Here is a 23578-nt window from a genome sequence, read left to right on the forward strand (position 1 = left end):
CATATTAGGAACAGGAAAAACAGAGCTAGAACAGGAAGACAGGGAGGAAAGGAAGCTGAAGAGAATATGAAGATAGAAGAGTTATGGAGACAAAGGCAAGCACAAAAGTATACAGTTCTTAATATTTGTGTCAAACATTTTTATCCCATTTTTCACTTAAGTTTTAGTTTTGTCATCTATTGCCTTTAGTAATGTTCATTCATTCAAAAAGCACGCCCTGGGCGCCTGGGTGGCTCGGTTGGCTAAGTGACTGTCTTTGGCTCAGGTCATGATCCTAGAGTCCCAGGATCGTTTCACAGCAGGCTCCCTCTCAGTGGGAAGTCTGCTTCTCCCTCTGACCCTCCCCTTCTCAAGCTCTCTCTCTCAAAAACAACAACAACAAACAAAAACCATGCCCTGTGTACCTACAACTATGGCACTGCAAGCATTCATGAGGTTTATATTTTTTAAGAGATTAAGGTAAGACAGATATTAAAAATTAAGGTAGAATGAAGGAAGTGCAATAATAAAAGTATTATAAAGAAGGAGCCTAAGAGGAACAGGTTATTTTTACTGTGTGCCCTCCAAGATAAGCAGCTCTGCCAGCTCAGAATGATCTTGTGTCTGTTGGTGACTTCCTAGTATTTCACACCACTTCTGGACAGGGCATTCTTCTAGGAGTTGAAATTTCTGAAGTGAAAAAGCCATGGCTATTCTAATCTAGGTTGAAACTAAAAAAGGACCAAATATTTTTAAAAATGATAAAATTCAAACTCTGGCTACAGGAGGTAATGTCACAATTCAAGGTTATAATGGCTTAATTTAGCATAGGTTCCTGTCTTCATCCTCCTTCCCTCTCTCTCCCGGAACCAATGATTTTATAAATGCTTTGTGTTCCTTGCTATTTCCTTTTTTCAAATTTTGGTGTTCCTGTTGAAATGAACTTTAGTACATAGCTTTTCTAACTACTAGGCAGTGTGGTCTGTGGTGGGTAGGGGAAATCACAAGTGTGGCCAACTTCTGTTGGAGGCTGACTATTGTTATTGTTGGAATAGATTCTTTTCTTTCTTTCTTTTTTTTTTTTTAAGATTTTATTTCTTTATCTGAGAGACAGCACAAGTGGGGTTGGTGGGGGAGGGACAGAAGAGAGGGAGGAGCAAACTCTCTGTTCAGCAGGGAGGCTGACTCAGGGCTTGATCCCAGGACCCTGAGATCATGACTTGAGCTGAAGGCAGATGCTTAATCCACTGAGTCACCCAGGAGCCCTGTTGGGGGAGATTTCTATGACGTACATTTTTAGCCGATTTTTCCCTAGAGCATGATGGTCCAAAGCATTCTGGCCAGCAGCACCAGAAGGTAAGTAAGCTGTTTTGGAACAGTCTTTTTAAGCGAGGTAATTTTGTAAAAGTTAACATATTTTAAATTATAAAGATCCTAAACCAAATGGCAGAACCTAAAACAAATGTTTTCCATCAAACATTTTTCAGTGAGACAGTTACTATTATAATGGAATCACATTATAAAACTTAAGTTTCTTAATATGTGTGTACTGTCACTAGGCCAAAATTACAGCTATCAAGAATTTTCTATTCCCTCAAGATAAATTTTGTTATATTCCATTCATTAAGCACCCCAAAAGCACCACTGCTTTTACTCCTGTATTTAACCAGAAGGTTTTTTTTTTTTTTTTTTTAAGATTCTATTTATTTGTCAGAAAGAGAGACAAGCAGAGGGAGCTGCAGGCAGAGGAGCAGCAGGATTCCTGTCTGATGTGGTACATGATCCCAGGACATGGGGCACTTAACCAACTGAGCCACCCAGGTGTCCTTAACCAGAAAAAGTTTTATAACAGTGATTTCCCTTCTGGTGCTAAACAGGTAGTGCAAAATGGCCTTTTAAAAAATATAATAGTGGGGCACCTGGGTGGCTCAGTGGGTTAAGCCTCTACCTTCAGCTCAGATCATGATCTCAGGGTCCTGGGATCGAGCTCTGCATTAGGCTCTCCGCTCAACGGGGAGCCTGCTTTCCCCTCTCTCTCTGCCTGCTTCTCTGCATACTTGTGATCTGTCAAATAAATAAATAAAATCTTTTAAAAAATAATGAAATATAATGTAGTATTGTAATCAGTATTGCCTCTGTGGTAAGAATTCTGCCCAGAATGGCCATAACTAAAGTAAAAGTTACCACTTTTTGAAATTACTAAATCAAGTATCAAAAAGAATTCATCATTGCTAAATGATCCAATATTACAAATACTTTTTACTTGCTACTGATATTAACTACTTTAGTGGAAAGACTAAAATTAGATGAAACATGAAAACTGAGCTATATTCAAGTAGCCATATCTGATTATAGCAACAAGGTGTTTGGCTGCCTCACACCCATAATCAGGCTTAACACATAGATATGTAGCCAGAGTGACTTCAGGGCCCTTGGTGCTGTCTTAAATATCTGCTTTGGCTTGAAGCTGACATGGGAGCTTCTCCCTTGACTGATACCAGAGATACGAGTTGACATTTCCAGGGATAAGCAAGGCTCTCTGGTCTGCTTGTCTGTATTCATCCTCTAGTCTACACAGAAAGGCTGAGATGTCTGAACCAGCCAGCCAAAGGACCCAGGCAGTCATCCCACCCTAAATGTTGTGACAACACAGAATCGAAGTGCTGAAGAGGAAGATAAATGCCAGCACCATTTCAGTTTTTCTGTCACTTCTGACTTAAAAACAGGAAAACACTAGTCAGTTACTATGGATTTGTCTTTAGTGTTAAGAAATCATGGCCATGGGATGCCTGGGTGGCTCAGTCGATTAAGCGTCTGCCTTCAGCTCAGGTCATGAGATTTTGAGAAGTTGAGATTTTTCTTCAGGTTTAGTTGTGGGTCCACTATTATCTCTCTGATGAACACTGCAGTTACATTAATAGGCTCACTGTAGATTAATGAAGACTATTTTTTTTAAGATTTTATTTATTTATTTGAGAGAGAGAGGATGAGAGAGAGAGAGAGAGAGGGGAGAGGTCAGAGGGAGAAGCAGAATCCCCGCCAAGCAGGGAGCCTGATGTGGTACTTGATCCTGGGACTCCAGGATCATAACCTGAGCCAAAGGCCGTTCCTTAACCAACTGAGCCACCCAGATGTCCCTAATAAAGACTATAACTTTTCTCAGATACATAAAAAAGCACAGTTATAATCTCTGCCCTCTTTATAAATTAGTGACAAATCCATAATAACCTAGTAAGTTTATTTTAATAGGTGCTAAATATAAATACTTCTTATATCGTATCTATACTCTTGTACTACTTAAAAGTCATCTATGAATATAAAGCTATAACTGTCTCTCTTCAAGTCTGTCTGTATCACATAATGATTGATCAGTTTGGGGCAATTCATGCACAGCCATCTGTTTTTGCTGAGAAGTCTTCACAAATCGAAGCAGATTGATGATGGCAGCAGGTGTCACTCCAGGTATACGACTAGCAGCCCCAATCTAAGAATTAAAACCATAAGAGAAACATAAGTGAGCTATGTCAAATCAAATCTATTTTGCTCCTAATAACAATCTGTATATTATAGTTTATAAAATATTTTCAAAACTTATCTTAATGTATCTTCAAAATAACTATAAAGTAGATAAGGGGAATATGATAATTATTAATATCTTCATTTTACAAATTAGGGAAAATGAGGCTCAGAGAAATTAAAGCAATTTCTCAAAGATCATATAACTAATAGATGTTAGACTACCTAGTTTTTGTTTTCATTAAACTAATGTAACCTCAGCAGTGTGTTGGGCAGTGCCCTATAATCTCATGAATACTTCTGTGGTGTATTTTTAAAGTGAAATGTATGAATATTCACTCTATGTGGTATAAATAATGTCAGTTCAGGTCAGATCAGGTTTAGCTACCAAATGAGTCTGTCACAAATATCTGTCAGAGCATTTTGTATTCCAGAATTGTGGCTACTGAGTACCTGAAACATGGGTAGTATGACTAAAGAGCTGAATTCTGAGTTTTATTTAACTTGAACTAATGTAAATGGTCACATTTAGCTATTGGGCAGTGCAGCCTATGACTATCCATAAAAACATAACTAAAAATGAATAGGATATACAGAGTTATAAAATGGAAGGCCTACATGCTTCCATGTAGTTTCCATGATGACTATCACTAAGAACACCATGTAATATATTGACAGAATCACTCTTCCCTTCAAAAATAATTTTTTTTCCAAAAATTTTGAGGTTATATTTTTGTTAAATGCCTTTTATTATATGAATCACCCATTTAATACTGTCCAATAAACTATGATACACCATCCATTTTTAAGATACAGTTCAGTTGCAGAAATGTTAAATGTGCATCTCAGAATCAATAAATATAGCCTATCAGTCTTTAAATATTTGTTATGAGAAGTCTAGTACTATATATTATATAATATAGTATATAATATATAACACATATATGTATACATACATATATATATAAAACATATACATAACATATATATACATAAAATTTTCAGTTTACAGACATTTACAGACACACATACATACACACTTATACAGAAGCATGGGGTGAGGGACCTTTTTTTAGGCTCCTCTCTTCTTCCTAGTAGCTTCTAAGCCAATGCTATGGGACTCCTAGGGAGGGATCCAAGTGGTGATTTGAAAACCACTCACATGTATTAACTAATGTGGGTTCCTTTATGTCATGCCTTATACTAGTTTGCACTGTGGTTTAGCACATAGTTGGGACTAAATAATTTTAACTCAATTTTTCTAGTTATTTATTTAGAATAAGTTTTTTATCTCTCAAAAACAAACCCAATATCTATCATACAAAGAGATATAATTATGAAATAAGAGGTTAGATTTTTTATAATGAAATAAAACCTTAATTATGTGACCACTGTAAATCCACATTTAAAAAATTAAAGCATTGGCTCTGTATAATCCCCACTGCCTGGTTTCTTACCGTTTCTGGGCGACTGAACTGTAGCTTCTCTCGAACTTCATAAGACAAAGACACATCTCTGAGGGTTAAATAATCTAGGTCTTTTGGCAGCTGGAGTGCTTCATCTTGCTGAACTTCCTTTATTTGTTGTTGCTGATGGAACAACACTGATTCATAAGTGGCTGAGTGAACAGAATTAATTATATTAGCATATTCAGACTATATTAATAACTTGTATTTTTATAGCTTTTTATAATTTATAAAAGCTTTTGTGTATGTCAAATAACACTTTTCCTAATACCAGGAGATAAATGGCATAAATGCTCCCTTTTGTAGATGAGGAAATTGAGGCTAAATGAGAGGAAGTATCTTGCATACCAACTACAGCATTATGCTTGGTAGTTTAACGCATGTGCTTTTTACTTCAAAAATCTGGAAAAATGGGGCACCTGGATGGCTCAGTTAGCTAAGCATCTGCCTTTGGCTCAGGTCATGATCCCTGAGTCCTGGAATCGAGCTCCGGGTTGGACTCCCTGCTTAGTGGGGAGCCTGCTTCTTCCTTTCCCACTCCCCCTGGTTGTGCTCTCTTCCTCTCCCTTCTATTTATAAAAAATAAAATATAGATATAAAATTAAAAAAAATATATATATATAATTAAAAATATATATATATAGAATTTAGGGGCATCTGGCTGGCTCAGTCAGCCTGTGACTTTTTTTTTTTTTTTTTAAGATTTTTATTTTTTTGACAGACAGAGGTCACAAGTAGGCAGAGTGGCAGGCAGAGAGAGAGGAGGAAGCAGGCTCCCTGCTGAGCAGAGAGCCCGATATGGGGCTCGATCCCAAGACCCTGGGACCATGACCCGAGCCGAAAGCATAGGCTTTAACCCACTGAGCCACCCAGGCGCCCCCAGCCTGTGACTCTTGATCTCAGGGTTGTGAGTTTGAGCTCCACACTGGGTGTAAAGATTACTTAAATAAACTTAAAAAAAGTGAAATATAGGGGCACCCCCTGTCTCTCTGCTTACATGTGATCTCTGTCTGTATAATCCCCACTGCCTAGTTTCTTACCGTTTCTGGATAATTTATTTATTCAAATAAATGAATTTTAAAAATCTTTAAAAATCTTTGAAAATTTTTAAAAAGTCTTTAAATAAATGAAATATAGAATTTAATCACCTGTTCCCAGATGATAACAGCCTGAATGTTGAGTAAGTAATTTTTACTCAATAGAGCAATCATGATGTTGAAATAAAAGGTCAACATTATTTTTTTTAAAAAAGATTTTATTTATTTGTCAGAGAGAGAGAGAGAGAGAGCGAGCACAACCAGGGGGAGCAGCAGACAGAGGGAGAAGCAGGCTCCCCACTGAGCAAGGAGCCTGATTAGGGATTCGATCCCAGAACCCTGGGATTATGACCTGAGCCAAAGGTAGACACCTAACCAACTGAGCCACCCAGACATCCCTGTCAACATTATTTCTTATACATTAGTGTAAGTATAGTGTCTGGTCATTTGGAATATGATTCTAAAGTTTTGGTGAGTTTCTCTTTGTTTCTAGACTTCTGTTAAATTGCATGGTGGGATGACAGGTAGCAATTGGGTCATCCTATATGTAGAGCCAAAGCTTAGCAAAGTGACAGATCTCTGGAAGTGAAAGAAAATACCATTGCTAGAAGGAATGCAGAATTCTTACCACCTTGGCTGGTCTCCACAGAATTTAAAGCCCTTTCCTATTTGAACAGTACATCATTATCCAACTTTTCCTACCCTTCTCCCCAGCTCTTTCTGTTCCCTGCCTTTTTCTCAAATAATTTGTCACCCCAGGAAAAAACATCTACTACAATGAAAAAGCTGATATCATTCTCAGTATTTTTATGTCTGAAATTTTTCACAATGAAAAACTTGAAAAATAGAGTACAACTACAAAATCATCTGTAGTTTTGATGGTCAGTACACTGACCGAAAAAATGAGAGCACGATATATGTTATAATGTACAGGGGCAAGCTCTGATTTGCCTGATACAAAATAAGTATTTTAATGGTAATTCTACCATTAAAATTCCAGTATATTGTTAAATATAACATTATAGTTTTGTTATTGTTAAATACCATTATAATTCCAGTATATTGTTAAAGCCAAAGACTATAATTTTTCTCACTGGTAGAACATTGGATGGAGAAAATATAAAAGGAAGTTTAAGGGGAAAAAAAGTTATGTGTTTTGTATTTTTTTGGTTTGGGGGGTTATTTTTGGTAAACCTTATAGCATTTCCCAAACTTGGAACGTGCTCACAAATTACCTAGGGATCTTATTAAAATGCAGATGCTTACTCAGTGGGTTTGAGGTAGACTATGAGAATCTGTATTCCTAACAAGCTCCCATGTATTGCAATGCTGCTAGCCTGGGATCCCCACTCTGAATAGCATAGAGCCCAAGACTATGCTGTTTCTATGCTAATAATGGCTCCTCTTAACGTAGAGCTCTTTCTTGAATCTGCTGTCCATTCATAATTTGCACAAATGGAAAATAGAACATATAGGCATGTTAAGTAAAAAATTATTTTCTACCTTCTATTTTCAGCCTTTCAGCTAGCTCTCTACATTTAATGTACTTCTTCAAGGGCTCTGGAACAGCCTTGGCTAACAACTTCATGTCAACTTCTTCATACTTCAGAACATCTAGAGCTCTGCAAATACACAAAAGTTTCATTAGCATAGGGGTCCAAAAAAAAAAAAAAAAACAAACCCCAGAACAAAACATAGGGGTCTGTATCACATAAGCCAGATTAAGAACAAAATTCCTTGGAAATAATGCCAAATCTCAGAATTAACACAAATATCAAAAGATATACTCCTGGGGCACCTGGGTGGCTCAGTGGGTTGGGCCTCTGCCTTCGGCTCAGGTCATGATCTCGGGGTCCTGGGATCGAGCCCTGCATTGGGCTCTCTGCTCAGCGGGGAGCCTGCTTCCCTTCCTCTCTCTGCCTTCCTCTCTCTCTGCCTGCCTCTCGGCCTACTTGTGATCTCTCTCTGTCAAATAAATAAATAAAATTAAAAAAAAAAAGATATACTCCTAATTCTTTGCAAGCACAGTGAGCAAATGCAGTAGATCTGCAACACAGGAGAACCTCAATAAGACTGGTTTGTAATTCTCCCCAACTCCTTTCCTTTATTTTTTATTTTTTTTTAAAAGATTTTATTTATTTATTTGACAGAGAGAGATCACAAGCAGGCAGAGAGGCAGGCAGAGAGACAGGAGGAAGCAGGCTCCCTGCTGAGCAGAGAGCCCGATGCGGGACTCGATCCCAGGACTCCGAGATCATGACCTGAGCCGAAGGCAGCGGCTTAACCCACTGAGCCACCCAGGCGCCCAACTCCTTTCCTTTATCATGAGAAATAAGTTGTTGGTAAAGGTAATGCAACCTTTTGCTCTCCCTTTCTTGTAAGGACAAAATATCCTCTGATAACAAGGGTTTGAATTCCCTAAGAATTTACATCTAAGTCATGTTGAACCCCATGTCCCATGAAGGAGTCACCCTCTTGCATGCTCGAAACCAGCTGCAGATCTCTTTCTTGCTTTTGCAGAATTCCCCAAGTAAGAATGAGAGGCCCCTCCCTAAATGTTTTAAATATCTGCAAAACAAACTGATGAAAATGATGGTCAGGGTTCCTAAGTATTCTTCCAGTCAGATATTTTTTAATTTAGTATAATCTCCATTTTAATTTTTACGGATTGGAAACTTCAGGCAGCTAATTCTCAGTTCAACTTGCACTACTCTGGTTAGACTAAGGCCTCCTGAGTCAAAGCAAGAGGAGAGGAAAACAATCAATATATGCAGCGAATAGAGACAACTGCTAAAATTCCCAGGCAACTTACATGGCTCACCAAGAGAACATACCTCAGTATAAATGCTAACAGGTAGATCAGGTGAGATTTGCAATAACTTGACTCATTGACACTTGTTAATCCAAAGTTCTTGGTGCTCCTTTGGCCAATTTAATCCCTTTCATACTGAATTCAGGTAATAAAATCTTAAAAAGAAATAAACTACAGAACATACTGGAACACAACTGACTAACCAAAAAAGCATTCTCTGGGAATCTAGCAGGATGGTGATGACCTCAAAGAAAAGCCCTTGACCATACAACTTAAAAAAGAAATATTTTTTCAAGATCTTATTTATTTGGGGGAGAGAGAGACAGCAGAGTGGGGGTGGGGAGAGGGAGAAACAGACTCCCCGCTGAACAAGGAGCCCAATGTGGGACTCAGTCCCAGGATCCTGGGATCCTGACCTGAGCTGAAAGCAGAGGTTTAATGACTGTGCCACCCTGGTGCCCCCAACTTAAAAATTTTTTTAAAAAAATGTATTTTCAAACCTTGGATCTGTTCACAGGTCCAAACTTCAAGACCTGCTTTGAATCAAGCCTGAGTCTCAGAGTTCAGAGTTCTGGCACAGAGAGGACAAGTTAGCACACCTCAACAGAACACAAGAGAAAATCTAACACATCAGTCTATTTCCCTATAATCCTGATAGGAAATGTATATGCAGTTACTTATTTATTTCTTCTGTTAAAATGCCTGTTCAAAGTCTGGTTCAACATGTGGATACTTGGCACAGAGCCTGGCATGTACACAGTAAATGCAATAAATTAGTTTGGTAAAAGCTGCTAGCCTTTTCATTCATATTTTTATTCACTGATTAGCACTTTAGATTGTGTTAAAAACAATCATGTGCCCTGCTGGCAATGTAACACATCAGTCACATTTAATGCAAATTCTACTTATATAAATTTGAAATAGTATAATATTTGTCAAAACAAACATGATGTTATAAGTTCTTTGCACAGAGTCCAAAATAATGTGAGCCTTCCTAAATTTAAACAAACACCAGAAATATTGAGTGGATTACAAACTATATACTACTGTCATCTTCCAGTGCTACTTAGCTGGTAAATATATCCACTGTCCTCACTTGTCAATTTGGCCGTCGCTCCTATGAATAAGATTTCCTGGTTTGGGTGACTACAATGCAGGTTCTTTTTTTTTTTTTTTTTTAAAGATTTTATTTATTTATTTGACAGAGAGAGATCACAAGCAGGCAGAGAGGCAGGCAGAGAGAGAGGAAGGGAAGCAGGCTCCCTGCTGAGCAGAGAGCCCGACGCGGGGCTCGATCCCAGGACCCCGAGATCATGACCTGAGCCGAAGGCAGCGGCCCAACCCACTGAGCCACCCAGGCGCCCCTACAATGCAGGTTCTTAAACATTTACTGTTACTATAATTAAAAAAGTGCTTAAAATCCTCTAACAGTAGTGTCAGTGCTTTGGGAAATTCCTGTGAAAATGAAAACTTGGGAATAGAAGTCACAAATGATAAGACACCATGATGAGATAAAGTCAAACAAGAACTCATTATGCCAGGCTGTTAGTCAAGGAGAGAGCAAGATTAGAGATAATAAAAAGCAGCATTAAAATAGGTACACCTTTAAGTCCATAAAAATCCCTCACAAGGAAAACGGTGTTTGAAAAAAAAAAAAAAAAAAGGAAAAATAGAAAAGAAAATATACTGGAGACATAGCTCCAAGATTAATGCCACCATATTAGCTTCTAAGCTACAGTGTTTTTATTATTTTTTTTAATATTTTATTTATTTCTTTGACAGATAGAGATCACAAGTAGGCAGTGAGACAGGCAGAGAGAGAGGAGGAAGCAGGCTCTCCACGGAGCAGAGAGCCTGATGCGGGGCTCAATCCCAGGGCCCTGGGATCATGACCTGAGCCGAAGGCAGAGGCTTTAACCCACTGAGCCACCCAGGCGCCCCTACAGTGTTTTTAGATTTATGTTTTTCTGGGCACCTCCCTACCCAAATCAGGTTACAGTTTTTTAAATGGAAAGAATGAGTGGTAAAATATGCAGATTTTGAACTATACAATGTCCTTAGGAATGTATCTATGAAGCAAAAGCTCTAAATTAATGTCCTTTAGATTCAGAAACCATATAACCAGAATGATAAAAGCAAGGACAAAAAACCCCTAACATGTAGAAAGGAAATCTGCCAGTAAGTCCGCAGAATTAAAAATACTCTGTTTAAAATAGGCTTTTGTGGCTCAGTCAGTAGGGTGTCTCACTCTTCGTTTAGGCTCAGGTTATGATCTCAAGTCGTGAAATTGAGCCCTGAGTTGGGCTTCATGCTCAGTGCAGAATCTGCTTGAGATTCTCTCCCCTTGCCTCTCCCCACTCTCACATGTGCGTACTCTCTCTCTTTCTAAAATAAATAAGTTAAAAAAAAAAAGAGGTTTGCAATTACTCCATACTTATAAAAGAAGGCTGATTAACAGTGTTTCTTGGTTTGTACCCTCTAAATTGTAGGAAAGCCAGAAGAACTCAATGGGAGCCTCAGAAATATTATATAAAAAAATAAAAATAATTTAGACTCATATATATTTTTAATACTGAATGAAGAGATGACTTACATCTAAAGGATTTTGAAAAGAAGCCAAGGGCGCCTGGGTGGCTCAGTGGGTTAAGCCTCTGCCTTTGGCTCAGGTCATGGTCTCAGGGTCATGGGATTGAGTCCAGCATCGGGCTCTCTGCTCAGCTGGGAGCCTGCTTCCTCCTCTCTCTCTCTCTGCCTACTTGTGATCTCTCTCTGTCAAATAAATAAATAAAATCTTCAAAAAAAAAAAAAAAAAAGAAAAGAAGCCAAGAGTAAGCTAAATTCATTTAAAGTGGGGAATGCAGGGTGCCTGGGTGGCTCAGTGGGTAAGCCTCTACCTTCGGCTCAGGTCATGATCTTGGAGTCCTGGGATTGAGCCCTGCATTGGGCTCTCTGCTCAGCGGGGCGGGGAGCCTGCTTCCCCCTCTCTCTGCCTGCCTCTCTGCCTACTTGTGATCTTTCTTTCTCTGTCAAATAAATAAATAAATAAATAAATCTTAAAAAAAAAAAAAAGGGGGAATCCAAAAAATAAAAAACAAAAACAAAAAAAAAATAAAAAGGGAACCCGCAAGTAATAACTCTGAAACAATCTTACTTTTCTGTAAAAAGCGAGAAAAGTCTACATTAAAAGTACATACCTGAGAGGCAGACTTTTACCAATACTTATAGAAGCCTCTGGAATTAATTTTTTCCATTTAGAACTTGAAAACTCAATGGATTTTAGCACAGAAATGCCTTCTTCCAAAGAAGACTTCATCCTAGAAGCTCTTTCATATCGTTGTTGGGACACACAGCCAACCTCCTTATACCCTAGAAGAGGAGGGGAAAGAATATAATAAGAAGTTTTAAGGAAAAGTAAACCTGGTTGTAGGACCCAGTGAAGAGTTACCTCGGAACGTGAGCCTGCTGTCGGCATTATCAGGGCGCAGTGACAGACGGAATTCTGCTCGGCTTGTAAACATGCGGTAGGGTTCATTGGTACCCAGAGTGGTGAGGTCATCAATCAAGACCCCTATGTAGCCTTCTGTTCGGCTGATGACAAAAGGAGGCTTGCGTTTGACCCGAAGACTTGCATTGATTCCAGCTATGACACCCTACAAGAGGACTGAAATGTTTAAAAGGCCATTATGAACTGAACAAAGAGCTACCCTAGTCAGAACACTACCCGGAAAAAACAGCATCGGGTAGTAAGAAAGCAGGCACTGCCCAGAAGAGATAATAGACAGAGAAAATGTGATATGTATTCAAAAACAGAATACAGGTAATGTGCCACTTTAGAATGCTATGTTTCACTGTTTTCAAAAATACTTAACATTTCTGATAAGCTTTAGGTGGGCTAATATATTTTTTTAAATCCACCCATAGAACTCTTCTAGCCTTTTCCCACTTACAAGTAAAAATAACATAACTTCTCACTTAAGAGGAATATGATAATTTGCAATAAAATTATGTTGAAAGAACTATTTTTTTTTTTTTTCAAAAAATTTCAGGGGAGCCTGGCTGGCTCAGTCAGTAGAGCATGCAACTCTTGATCTTGGGGTTATTAAGTGTGAGCCCCCACACTGGGTGTAGAGATAGCTTAAAAATAAAATCTTTAGGGGCGCCTGGGTGGCTCAGTGGGTTAAGCCGCTGCCTTCGGCTCAGGTCATGATCCCAGGTCCTGGGTTCAAGCCCCACGTCGGGCTTTCTGCTCAGCAGGGAGCCTGCTTCCTCCTCTCTCTCTGCCTGCCTCTCTGCCTACTTGTGATTTCTCTCTGTCAAAAAAAAAAAATAAAAAAATAAAAAAATAAAATAAAATAAAATCTTTAAAAAAAAAAATAAAATAAAATCTTTAAAAAAAATTTTCACGGTGCCTAGGTGGATCAGTTGGTTAAGCAACTGCCTTTCCCTCAGATCAGGATCCTGGAGTCCCAGGATCAAGGCCTGCATGGGCTCCCTCCTCACCAGGGAGTCTGCTTCTCCCTCTGACTTTTCCCTTCTCATGCTCTCTCTCATTCTCATTCTCTCAAATAAATAAATAAATAAATAAATAAAATCTTTACAAAAAAATTTCAAAATAGGGATGCCTGGGAGTCTCATTTGGTTGAGCGTCTGCATTTGGCTCAAGTTATGATCCCAGAGTCCTGGGATCAAGTCCCACACCAGGGTCCTTGCTTGGCAAGGAATCTGCTTCTCCCTCTGCCTGCCTCTCACCCCTGCTTGTGTGCTCTCTCTCTCTGGCAAATAAATAAACAAAACCTTTAAAAAATTTCAAAATACAGTAAATCTAATCAACTATGATATCAGACCTTGGAACTCATAAAAGAGAATTAAAACCACAAGTGTTTAGCAAAGCATAAGGAATACAGTCAAAGATACTGTAAGAGGGATGTAACAGCTACATTTGTGGGGAACACAGCATAAAGCATAAACTTGTCAAATCACTCAGTTGTACACTTGAAACTAATATAACATTGTGTGTCAACTACATGCAAATAAAAAAATAAAAAAAACCACAAGTGTTTTTTAAATTCTACTGTATATAGTAGCCATCCCTGTACACCCTGAAACAGAAGTAAGTTCCATTACAATTTATGAGTTGTAGTTAAGATCTATCTTAACAGAAATTAAAAGGAGGAACACCAGTTAAATAGTCCTTTTCTGTTTATATAACATTTGAACAACTGCTTACTTGAGCTGCAGCTTCCTCATAACCAGTAGTGCCATTTATCTGGCCAGCGAAGAAGAGCCGTTGCACCAAATGAGTCTCAAGAGAAGGGGTGATCTGACGGGGGTCTAAATAATCATACTGAACACCATAGCCTGACCAAAAAATAAATGATACAAAATAAGTAAAACTCAAGCTGGATTTATCTCAAAGTAGAGATGCAAAGACTGTCATTAAATGTTCTCGAAAAACAGAGAATATTTTAAATGCATAGATGTTGGGCTTTGTCTTCTGAGGCTCTCGGCACCTATGAGTGTAGTGAAGACCTCCTCACTGTCTGCTAAAGCAATGCTGAGCTCATATGGAAGGGCAGCTGTGGTTCTCTTTACCTGGCTGAATCATTTTAGCTTTCTCCAAGCCTTTGATGCATGTGATCATTTTCTCTTGTAATTCAGCTGGTAGTGTCACAGATAACCCTTGGGGGTAGATGAGGTCAGAATCCATTCCTTCAGGTTCCAGCCAAACCTGATGTAGACGGTTTGGAAAACGCAAAACCTTTGATTCAATGGATGGGCAGTATCTAGAGCAGGACAATGAAATTTAAAAATTTAATGAAGCAAACAAAAGAGGGTTGACAGCGTTCCTTAAAGTAATGTTTTGTTCTTACCGGGGTCCTCTTGTAGTCTCCTTAATGTGACTATTAAGGTGAAGGTTCTCAAGGACAATCTCATCCACTCTAGGGTTGGTGTGAGTCAAGTAACATGGCAGCTGATCTTCTGGCTAAAATATAGGAACTATTTATAACAATGTTGGCTTCTTGACTAGTTTGCCTTTTACTCAATAAATTACACACATGATATGCACTTACTTTTAAACCTATGCATAATGCTGGATACTACTAATTAAGTATTCTTGCCAAAAACAATCCAAAAGATGAACCTAAATTTAAAAAAGCTTCTAGGGGTGCCTGGGTGGCTCAGTGGGTTAAAGCCTCTGCCTTCGGCTCAGGTCATGATCCCAGGGTCCTGGGATCGAGCCCCAGATCGGGCTCTCTGCTCAGCGGGGAGCCTGCTTCCTCCTCTCTCTCTGCCTGCCTCTCTGTCTACTTGTGATCTCTATCTGTCAAATAAATAAATAAAATCTTTAAAAAAAATTAAAAATTAAAAAAAAAAAAGCTTCTAGATCTACCAGTTTACAGAAAATATAGAAATGGAAGAAAATATTTAAGGCACCAGAAGGGAGAAATCTAGAATGTGGGAAATTCTAGAGAACAGATGACTCCATTTCTTCCACATATAAATGTCCAAAAAAAAAAAAAAAAAAAAAAAAAAAAGAACTGTTGTTATAAGGCATATCATCCAACTCAATGTGTGGTCCTTATTTCGTCCTTATTTTCTGGGTGTGATAATGGTATTGTAGCTATTTTTTTTTTTTTAAAGTTCTCATCTATTAAAGACCTATACCAAAGTATTTATAAGTGAAATGATGTGATATTTGGGGCTGTAGCTTTAAAACTTCACAAGAAGTCAGGATGCCTCGGTGGCTCAGTAGGTTGAACAACTGCCTTCAGCTCAGGTCATGATCCCAGGAACCTGGGATTGGGTCCCGCACTGGGCTCCCTGCTCAGTGAGAAGCCTGCTTCTCCCTCTGCCTGCTGCTCCCCTGCTTATGCATGCTCTCTCTCTCTCTCTCTGACAAGCAAATAAAATCTTGAAAAACAAAAAACAAAAACTTCACAAGGAGAAAGTGTTAAGAAAAGATGAAACAGGAATGCCAGAAAATGTTACTTTTTGAAACTGGGTGATGCTATTTTTTTCTACTTTCCATAAACTTGAAATTTTATAATCAACAGTTTAAAAATACACACACTAAGGAAGTAGCATCACAATTTACATTTTACCAATGCAAGAATATAAAAGCGACTTGCTCGTGACAGCAGACTATTTGGAGCCACTTATCAAGATAACACTCACCAGAAACTAGGACCACCAATTATTAGTCCTATCTTCTAAACACACAATATACCTTTTTTTTTTTAATAACTCCAAAGGTAGGCAAAAAAGTAGCCTGTACTCTTCCAAAATACCAGTGACATGAAAGACTGAATAATGGTTCCAGATCAAAGAGAAATGACAATTAAATGCTATACTTTTTCCTGGATAGGAAAAAAAAAGGTTGCTAGTAAAGAACAATATTGGGACAATCAGCAAAATCTGTCTATGAACTATATTTATATTAGATAACAGCATTCTATCAGCGTTAAACTCCCCAAATTTCATTACTACAATGAGGTAATGTAAGAGCATGTCTCTGTGCTTAGTTGAAATCCATACTCAAGTACGTAGAAGTAAAGGGTCATGGTCTCTACAACTTATAGTCAAATGTTCTGGAAAAAGAAAAGAATAAAGATAAATGTCTATATTACATTTTTACAGATTAAATATATATGTATATCTCTATATATAGAGATAAATATGGTAAAATGTTAACAGTCGGTGAACTTCATTGGTTTACAAGAGTTTGTTTAATGATCTTGCAATGTTTATGTAGGTCTGAAACTGTTTCAAAAAAGTTTAAATTGGCAAAATTACTGAAGTAATGAAATTTAAAAACTTACAGGGAAATTAAGTCAAGCAGGGAGTCAATTATCATATGGTTTCACTTATTTGTGGAGCATAACAAATAGCATGGAAGACATGGGGAGTTAGGGGAAGGGAGTTGGGGGAAATGGAAGGGGAGGTGAACAATGAGAGACTATGGACTCTGAAAAACAATCTGAAGGGTTTGAAGAGGTGGGGGGGTGGGAGTTTGGGGGAACCAGGTGGTGGGTATTAGGGCACGGATTGCATGGAGCACTGGGTGTGGTACAAAAACAATGAATACTGTTATGCTGAAAATAAATTAAAAAAAATGATTAAAAAAAAGAAATAATATGCTGAAGAATATGATACACAGGATGAGATTATTCAAATTCAAAAATTCTTGGAAAGGCAGTTTATTTTATAATTAGACTAGTGAAAATGTTTAATCTATTATCATTTGATTGTCCTTAAAATAAAAAAGCCAAATGAATTTTGAATAAGTGGAAAGATTTATTATGCATTATTCTGAATTTAAAATGTGATTTGACTCATATAAAACACATATTTGATAAATAAATACATAGATATATTTAAAAAAAAACTTACAGGGAAACACCCAATTAGCCAAATTAGCTAATCCTTTTAAAGATTCTATTTTGGGACCCTAAGCAACAGGAATGTAAGGTGACTTGTGAAGGAATGAAGGGAGGAAGGGAAGAAGAGAGAAGGAAGGAAAGAAGGGAGGAAAAGAGGGATGGAGGGAGGGTTAGGCTACATTCTGTTGTGAACACCCGCAGTCACCTGTAAAGTCAAGTTTTCGTAAATTATCTTACCTTAATCCACACTGTCTCATTGATAAAACTGAATGGTATGGATGGATTATCTGGTGTCTGCTTGTTTAGAATGCTGAAATTAATGGACTCTTTGGCAATTCGGGGTGGAGTCCCAGTCTTCAATCTTCCCACCACAAACCCCAACTTCTCCAGAGTCTGAGCCAGCCCTATGGAAGGCTGATCCCCTAAACGCCCTGCCGGATGCGTCTCCAATCCAATTACAATCACGCCTCTCAGGAACGTGCCGGTAGTCAGAACCACACTCTCTGCATGTACTGTGCTTCCATCCGCTAAAGGATAAGAAAGAGTAAAAACTGTGACCTGTTATCATGGATCTAATTGAAATGTGCCTATTTTACATGAGAACTAAAGAGAAAATGTGTCTTTAGAAACTTGAAAAAGAATTTTAAATGAGTAAGAAGGCTATATGTTATTAATACCAAGAATCCAAGACAGCTGGGAGAGAGAACATAATAACATATAAAAACTAGTTCACATCCTCCTAAAATCAAATCAGTACTGAAAAGTTAGTCTCAGTTAATTTTTTTTTAAAAGATTTTATTTATTTATTTGACAGAGAGAGATCACAAGTAGACAGAGAGGCAGGCAGAGAGGGGGAGGGAAGCAGGCTCCCTGCCGAGCAGAGAGCCCGATGCGGGACTCGATCCCAGGACCCTGAGATCATGACCTGAGCCGACGGCTGCGGCTTACCCCACTGAGCCACCCAGGCGCCCCTAGTCTCAGTTAATTTTTAAAATTAATTTTAGACTCCTGGTTAAATATGACAGACTACCTCACATGATTTTTTTCTATCTCCTAAAACGCCAAGAAAATGAAATAAAGGGGCAAAAAAAAAGGTATAAACCCAAAAGGACAACTAATGGGAAAGAACTTGTCAAAAGATGAGAACTTTCAAAATATTTTCATAAGACAGAGAGCAGATGAAAGAGCAATAACTAACCCAGCAGAGGTGAGAAGGATACAACTCAAGAATCTGAGGAGAACGTACCAATGAAAATGAAATAATTTGCTCTGCAAAGCTTGCAAACTGGAGAACTGAGAATGAGAACTGAGGAATGTAGGAACAAAGGAGGCTGAAAATGAGAGAAATAGTTAAATCTATATATAAGCGTTTTGTGTTCCTATCTTATAGGAAAATGTTGGGCTTATTCTTTGGGTAATGGGGAGTTACTGTTTAGTGGGTACAGAGTTTCAGTTTAGGATGATCAAGTAGTTCTGGAAATGGGCGGTACTAACAGTTGCGCAACATTGTGAATGTACTTAATGGTACTGAATTGTACATTTAAAAATGGCAAAATGACAAATTTTATGTTATGTACATTTTGCCACAATAAAACATTGTATTGTTGTGCCTATAAAATATAAACAAGATAAAAAAATAGCATTAAAAATTTTTTTAAAGGGCGCCTGGGTGGCTCAGTGGGTTGGGCCGCTGCCTTCGGCTCGGGTCGTGATCTCAGGGTCCTGGGATCGAGTCCCACATCGGGCTCTCTGCTCAGCAGGAAGCCTGCTTCCCTCTCTCTCTCTCTGCCTGCCTCTCTGTCTGCTTGTGATCTCTCTCTGTCAAATAAATAAATAAATAAAAATCTTTAAAAATAAAAATTTTTTTTTTTTTTTTAAGATTTTGACAGGGAAAGAGACAGCACAAGAAGCAGGACAAAGAGGGAGAAGCAGGCTCCCCACTGAGCAGGGAGCCCCATGCAGGGCTCGAACCCAGGACCCATGACCTGAGCCAAAGGCAGTCGATCAACCAACTGAGCCACGCAGGCTCCCCCGAGTCAGTTTTCTGCAGCACCCAGAACACCCCAACATCAGAGCCAAGCCTTGGATCCAGGTCTGCAGACCTCTCTAGGCCCAGGCTAGATGCTCCTACCAAGATGCTCCTCAAGAAAGAGTCCTGAGGGGCGCCTGGGTGGCTCAGTGGGTTAAGCCTCTGCCTTCAGCTCAGGTCATGATCATGGGGTCCTGGGATCGAGCCCCACGTCGGGCTCTCTGCTTGGCAGGGAGCCTGCTTCCTTCTCTCTCTCTGCCTGCTTCTCTGTCTATTTGTGATCTCTGTCTATCAAATAAATAAAATCTTAAAAAAAAAAAAAGAAAAGAGTCCCGAATTGGGCTCCTTGCTCAGCAGGGAACCTGCTTCTCTCTCTGCCTCTGCCTACCACTCTGCCTGCTTGTGCACTCTCTCTCCCTCTCTCTGACAAATAAATAAATAAGTAAAATCTTGGAGGGGGGGAATGACAAAAAGTAAAATTAGAAGAAGCCCAGAAGACTAACCCAGAAAGGGATAGGAGTTATAGAAAGAAAGCATGGAGAAATAATAGAAGAAAATATACAGATCCAGGACAGATTTCCAGATTAAAAGGAAACACTTAGTATCTCACCATAATGAATGAACAAACAGCAGACTAAGGGACACTACTTTAAAATTCCAGAACACCAAAGACAAATTCAAGAACCCAGCTTTTAAAAGCAAAAAGCCTTTCATATACAAAAAAATGTAAATATGCATTGAGCTTTTCTTTATTGTCGTTTTTATTTGTTTGTTTTTTAGTAGGCTCCACACCCAGCATGGAGCCCAGTGTGGGGCTTGAACTCACAATCCTGAGATCAAGGCCGGAGCTGAGATCAAGAGTCAGACACTTAGCCAACTGAGCCACCCAAGCTTTTTTTCTTTTTAAAAGATTTTATTTTTTTTCTTCTAGTCCATACTGATTAAAAAAGAAACTTAATGTAAATTTTAGTTAACATACAGGTGCAATATTAGTTTCAGGAGTAGAATTCGTGATTCTTCACTTGCATACAATACCCAGTGCTCATCTTTAATACCCATCACCCATCTAGCCCATCCCCCACACACCTGCCTCTATCTAACCCTCAGTCTGTACTCTATGGTTAAGAGTCTCTTGTGGTTGTTTCCTTCTCTCCTTACCCCCACCATACACATTCATCTGTTTTGTTTAAAGATTTTATTTTATCTTATTTATTTTTTTTAAATTTTTTGTTTATAGATTTTATTTATTTTAGATTTTATTTATTTATTTGACACAGAGAGTGAAAGACCATGGAGAGGGAGCAGCAGAGGGTGAGGGAGAAGCAGGCTTCCCACTGAGCAGGGAACCTGATGCACGGCTCGATCCCAGGACCCCAGAATTGTGACCCAAGATGAAGGCAGACTTAAGCTTAACCATCCAAGCTACCCAGGCGCCCCCTAAAGATTTTATTTTTAAGCAATCTCTATACCCAATATAGGGCTCAAACTCAAAACCACAAGATCAAGAACCGCATGTTCCAACTGAGCCAACCAAGTGCACCAATATGCACTGCTTTTTAATAGCAAAACTGAAGCTAAAAGATAATGGAACAAGACTGTTAAAATTCTTAGAAAAAAATTTAACTAAAACTCTATTCTCAGACAAATTAAGAGTCAAGTCTAAAGGGAGACATTTTCAGATATGCTTAAACACAAAAAAAACTTCCTTCCTTGCCTCTTTTTTGAGGAAACTACTGGAAGATGTGCTCCAGCAAAAGGAGGAAATAAGAAAGAAACACACTGAAGTCTCAAGAAACATGGGATGATGTAACACAAGGTAGTAAAAGAAAGGCTCAAAATAGCATCTGTGCAGAAGGCTTAGAGAGCAATTGTCCTCAGTAGAGCATGGGTCGGAGGACTGAGGAAGTTGATGTCTCTGGGTGGGAAGTATCAAAGAAAAAAACAGAATTGGCAGATTACTTGACCACTGACAAAATGACTGGTTTTTTTCCTAATGAAAAAGCTGAACAAGTCCATAAGTAAAATAAGCAAATAAAAAATAAAGCAGGGGCGCCTGGGGGGCTCAGTGGGTTAAGCCGCTGCCTTCAGCTCAGGTCATGATCCCAGGGTCCTGGGATCAAGCCCCGCATCATGCTCTCTTCTCAGCAGGGAGCCTGCTCCCCCTACCCTTGCCTGCCTCTCTGTCTACTTGTGATCTCTGCCTATCAAATAAATAAATAAATAAATAATCTGTTAAAAAAAAAAAAAAAAAGCAAATATATTTTTAAATTTTTTTAAAAAGATTTTATTTATTTATTTGACAGACAGAGATCACAAGTAGGCAGAGAGGCAGGCAGAGAGAGAGAGAGAGAGAGAGACAGGAGGAAGCAGGCTCCCCGCTGAGCAGAGAGTCCGATGTGGGACTTGAGCCCAGGACCCTGGAATCATGACCTGAGCTGAAGGCAGAGGCTTCAACCCACTGAGCCACCCAGGCGCCATTTTTTTTTTTTTTAAGATTTTATTTATTTATTTGACAGACAGAGATCACAAGTAGGCAGAGAGGCAGGCAGAGAGAGAGAGAGAAAGCAAATATTAACCCAAGGCAAAGCAAAGAGGTATATGAAAGGAAAAAACATAACACACTATGTGGATCTGCAGTGAACAAGTTTTTTTTTTTATGATTTTATTTATTTATTTGACAGAGAGAGACACAGCGAGAGAGGGAACACAAGCAGGGGCAGAGGGAGAGGAAGAAGCAGGCTTCCCAACAAGCAGGGAGCCTGAAGCCGGGCTCGATCCCAGGACCCTGGGATCATGACCCGAGCTGAGGGCAAATGCTTAATGACTGAGTTACCCTGGTGCCCCATGCAGTGAACTATATTTAATCATAATACATAACAATATAATTATAACAATATAAATACTATCAGTCAAAATTTGTAGCATAAATACATTAGAACAGAGAGAAGGAAAGTAAGGGATTAAAGAGAGCTACTATAAAAAAATTAATAGATAACGTCTAATACTGATAATTTAGGCAGTACAAGTATAAGCACACTATTTAGAAATATGTAAGTACATATCAGAAGTGAAACTGAAGTGCTTAAGTCTGTAAAGGGAGATAACAGAGATAACTGTTTTTCATAAAAACTTTTAACTTCTATTTGACTTTTGTAAAACTTATGTGCTTATATTATTTTGATTAAAACATTAATTCATGGGGCACTTGGGTGGCTCAGTTGGTTAAGTGTCTGTATCTTGATTCTGGCTCAGGTCATGATCCTAGGGTTGTGAGATCAAGTCCCACGTCAGGCTCTGCACCGGGCATGGAGCCAGTTTAAGATTCTTTCTCTCTCGGGACGCCTGGGTGGCTCAGTTGGTTAAGCAGCTGCCTTCGGCTCAGGTCATGATCCCAGCGTCCTGGGATCGAGTCCCGCATCGGGCTCCTTGCTCGGCAGGAGCCTGCTTCTCCCTCTGCCTCTGCCTGCCATTCTGTCTGCCTGTGCTCGCTCGCTCTCCCTCTCTCTCTGACAAAAAAAAAAAAAAAAAAAAAAAAAAAAGATTCTTTCTCTGTATCTCCCTATGCCCCTCCCCCTCCATAAAAAAGTCCATCCATAACTCCTTTAAATAAAAAAAAAATACATTGTATAAAATAAACTATATTGCATAATAAAATATAATATATATAAATTTAAAAAACTTAAAGTCAGGACCAGGAAAAGTAAAAATTACAAAAGAAGGACCAGGAAGAAAAGCACATTTTTTTTTAAAAGATTTTATTTATTTGATAGAGACACAGTGAGAGAGGGAACACAAGCAGGGGTAGTGGGAGAGGGAGAAGCAGGCCTCCCACTGAGCAGGGAGCCCAATATGGGGCTCCATCCCAGGACCCTGGGACCATGACCTGAGCCGAAGGCAGACACTTAATGACTGAGCCACCCAGGCACCCTGGCAATGCACATTTTATGTAGGTTATGTAGGTTATAAAGTACTATACTAAGATGTAGGCTATAAAGCAGGTTATAGAGTACTACACTAAGATGGTATAAATGAGCCCAGAATTTGACTGAGCTTCATGACTATCAAGATGAAAGGAGGAGAGGCACCTGGGTGGCTCAGTGGGTTAAAGCCTCTGCCTTCGGCTCGGGTCGTGATCTCAGGGTTCTGGGATCGAGCCCCACATTGGGCTCTCTGCTCAGCAAGGAGCCTGCTTCCTCCTCTCTCTCTGCCTGCCTCTCTGCCTACTTGCGATCTCTGTCAAATAAATAAATAAAATCTTAAAAAAAAAAAAAAGGTGAAAGGAGGAAAATAATTTTTAGACATGAACAGACATTTCTGCAAAGAAGACATCCAAATGGCCAACAGACACATGAAAAAGT

General features: G+C 38.9%; 1 protein-coding gene across 1 annotated transcript in view; it reads right to left on the minus strand.

Moving 5' to 3' along the window:
* Nucleotides 1–3200: 3200 nt before the first annotated feature.
* MTO1 (mitochondrial tRNA translation optimization 1) overlaps nt 3201–23578 on the minus strand; it is a 30904-nt gene continuing 10526 nt past the window's right edge. The window contains exons 4-12 of the mRNA XM_047732951.1: nt 17429–17718; nt 14681–14793; nt 14403–14593; nt 14038–14168; nt 12256–12460; nt 12005–12176; nt 7502–7620; nt 4953–5113; nt 3201–3463 (exon numbers count right to left, since the gene is read on the minus strand). Coding sequence (XP_047588907.1) covers nt 3302–3463; nt 4953–5113; nt 7502–7620; nt 12005–12176; nt 12256–12460; nt 14038–14168; nt 14403–14593; nt 14681–14793; nt 17429–17718 — 1544 coding nt within the window. The 3' untranslated portion in view covers nt 3201–3301. The remainder of the gene's footprint in view (nt 3464–4952; nt 5114–7501; nt 7621–12004; nt 12177–12255; nt 12461–14037; nt 14169–14402; nt 14594–14680; nt 14794–17428; nt 17719–23578) is intronic.

Source organism: Lutra lutra, chromosome 6 (genome assembly GCF_902655055.1).
Source record: "Lutra lutra chromosome 6, mLutLut1.2, whole genome shotgun sequence".
Lineage (NCBI taxonomy): Eukaryota > Metazoa > Chordata > Mammalia > Carnivora > Mustelidae > Lutra > Lutra lutra.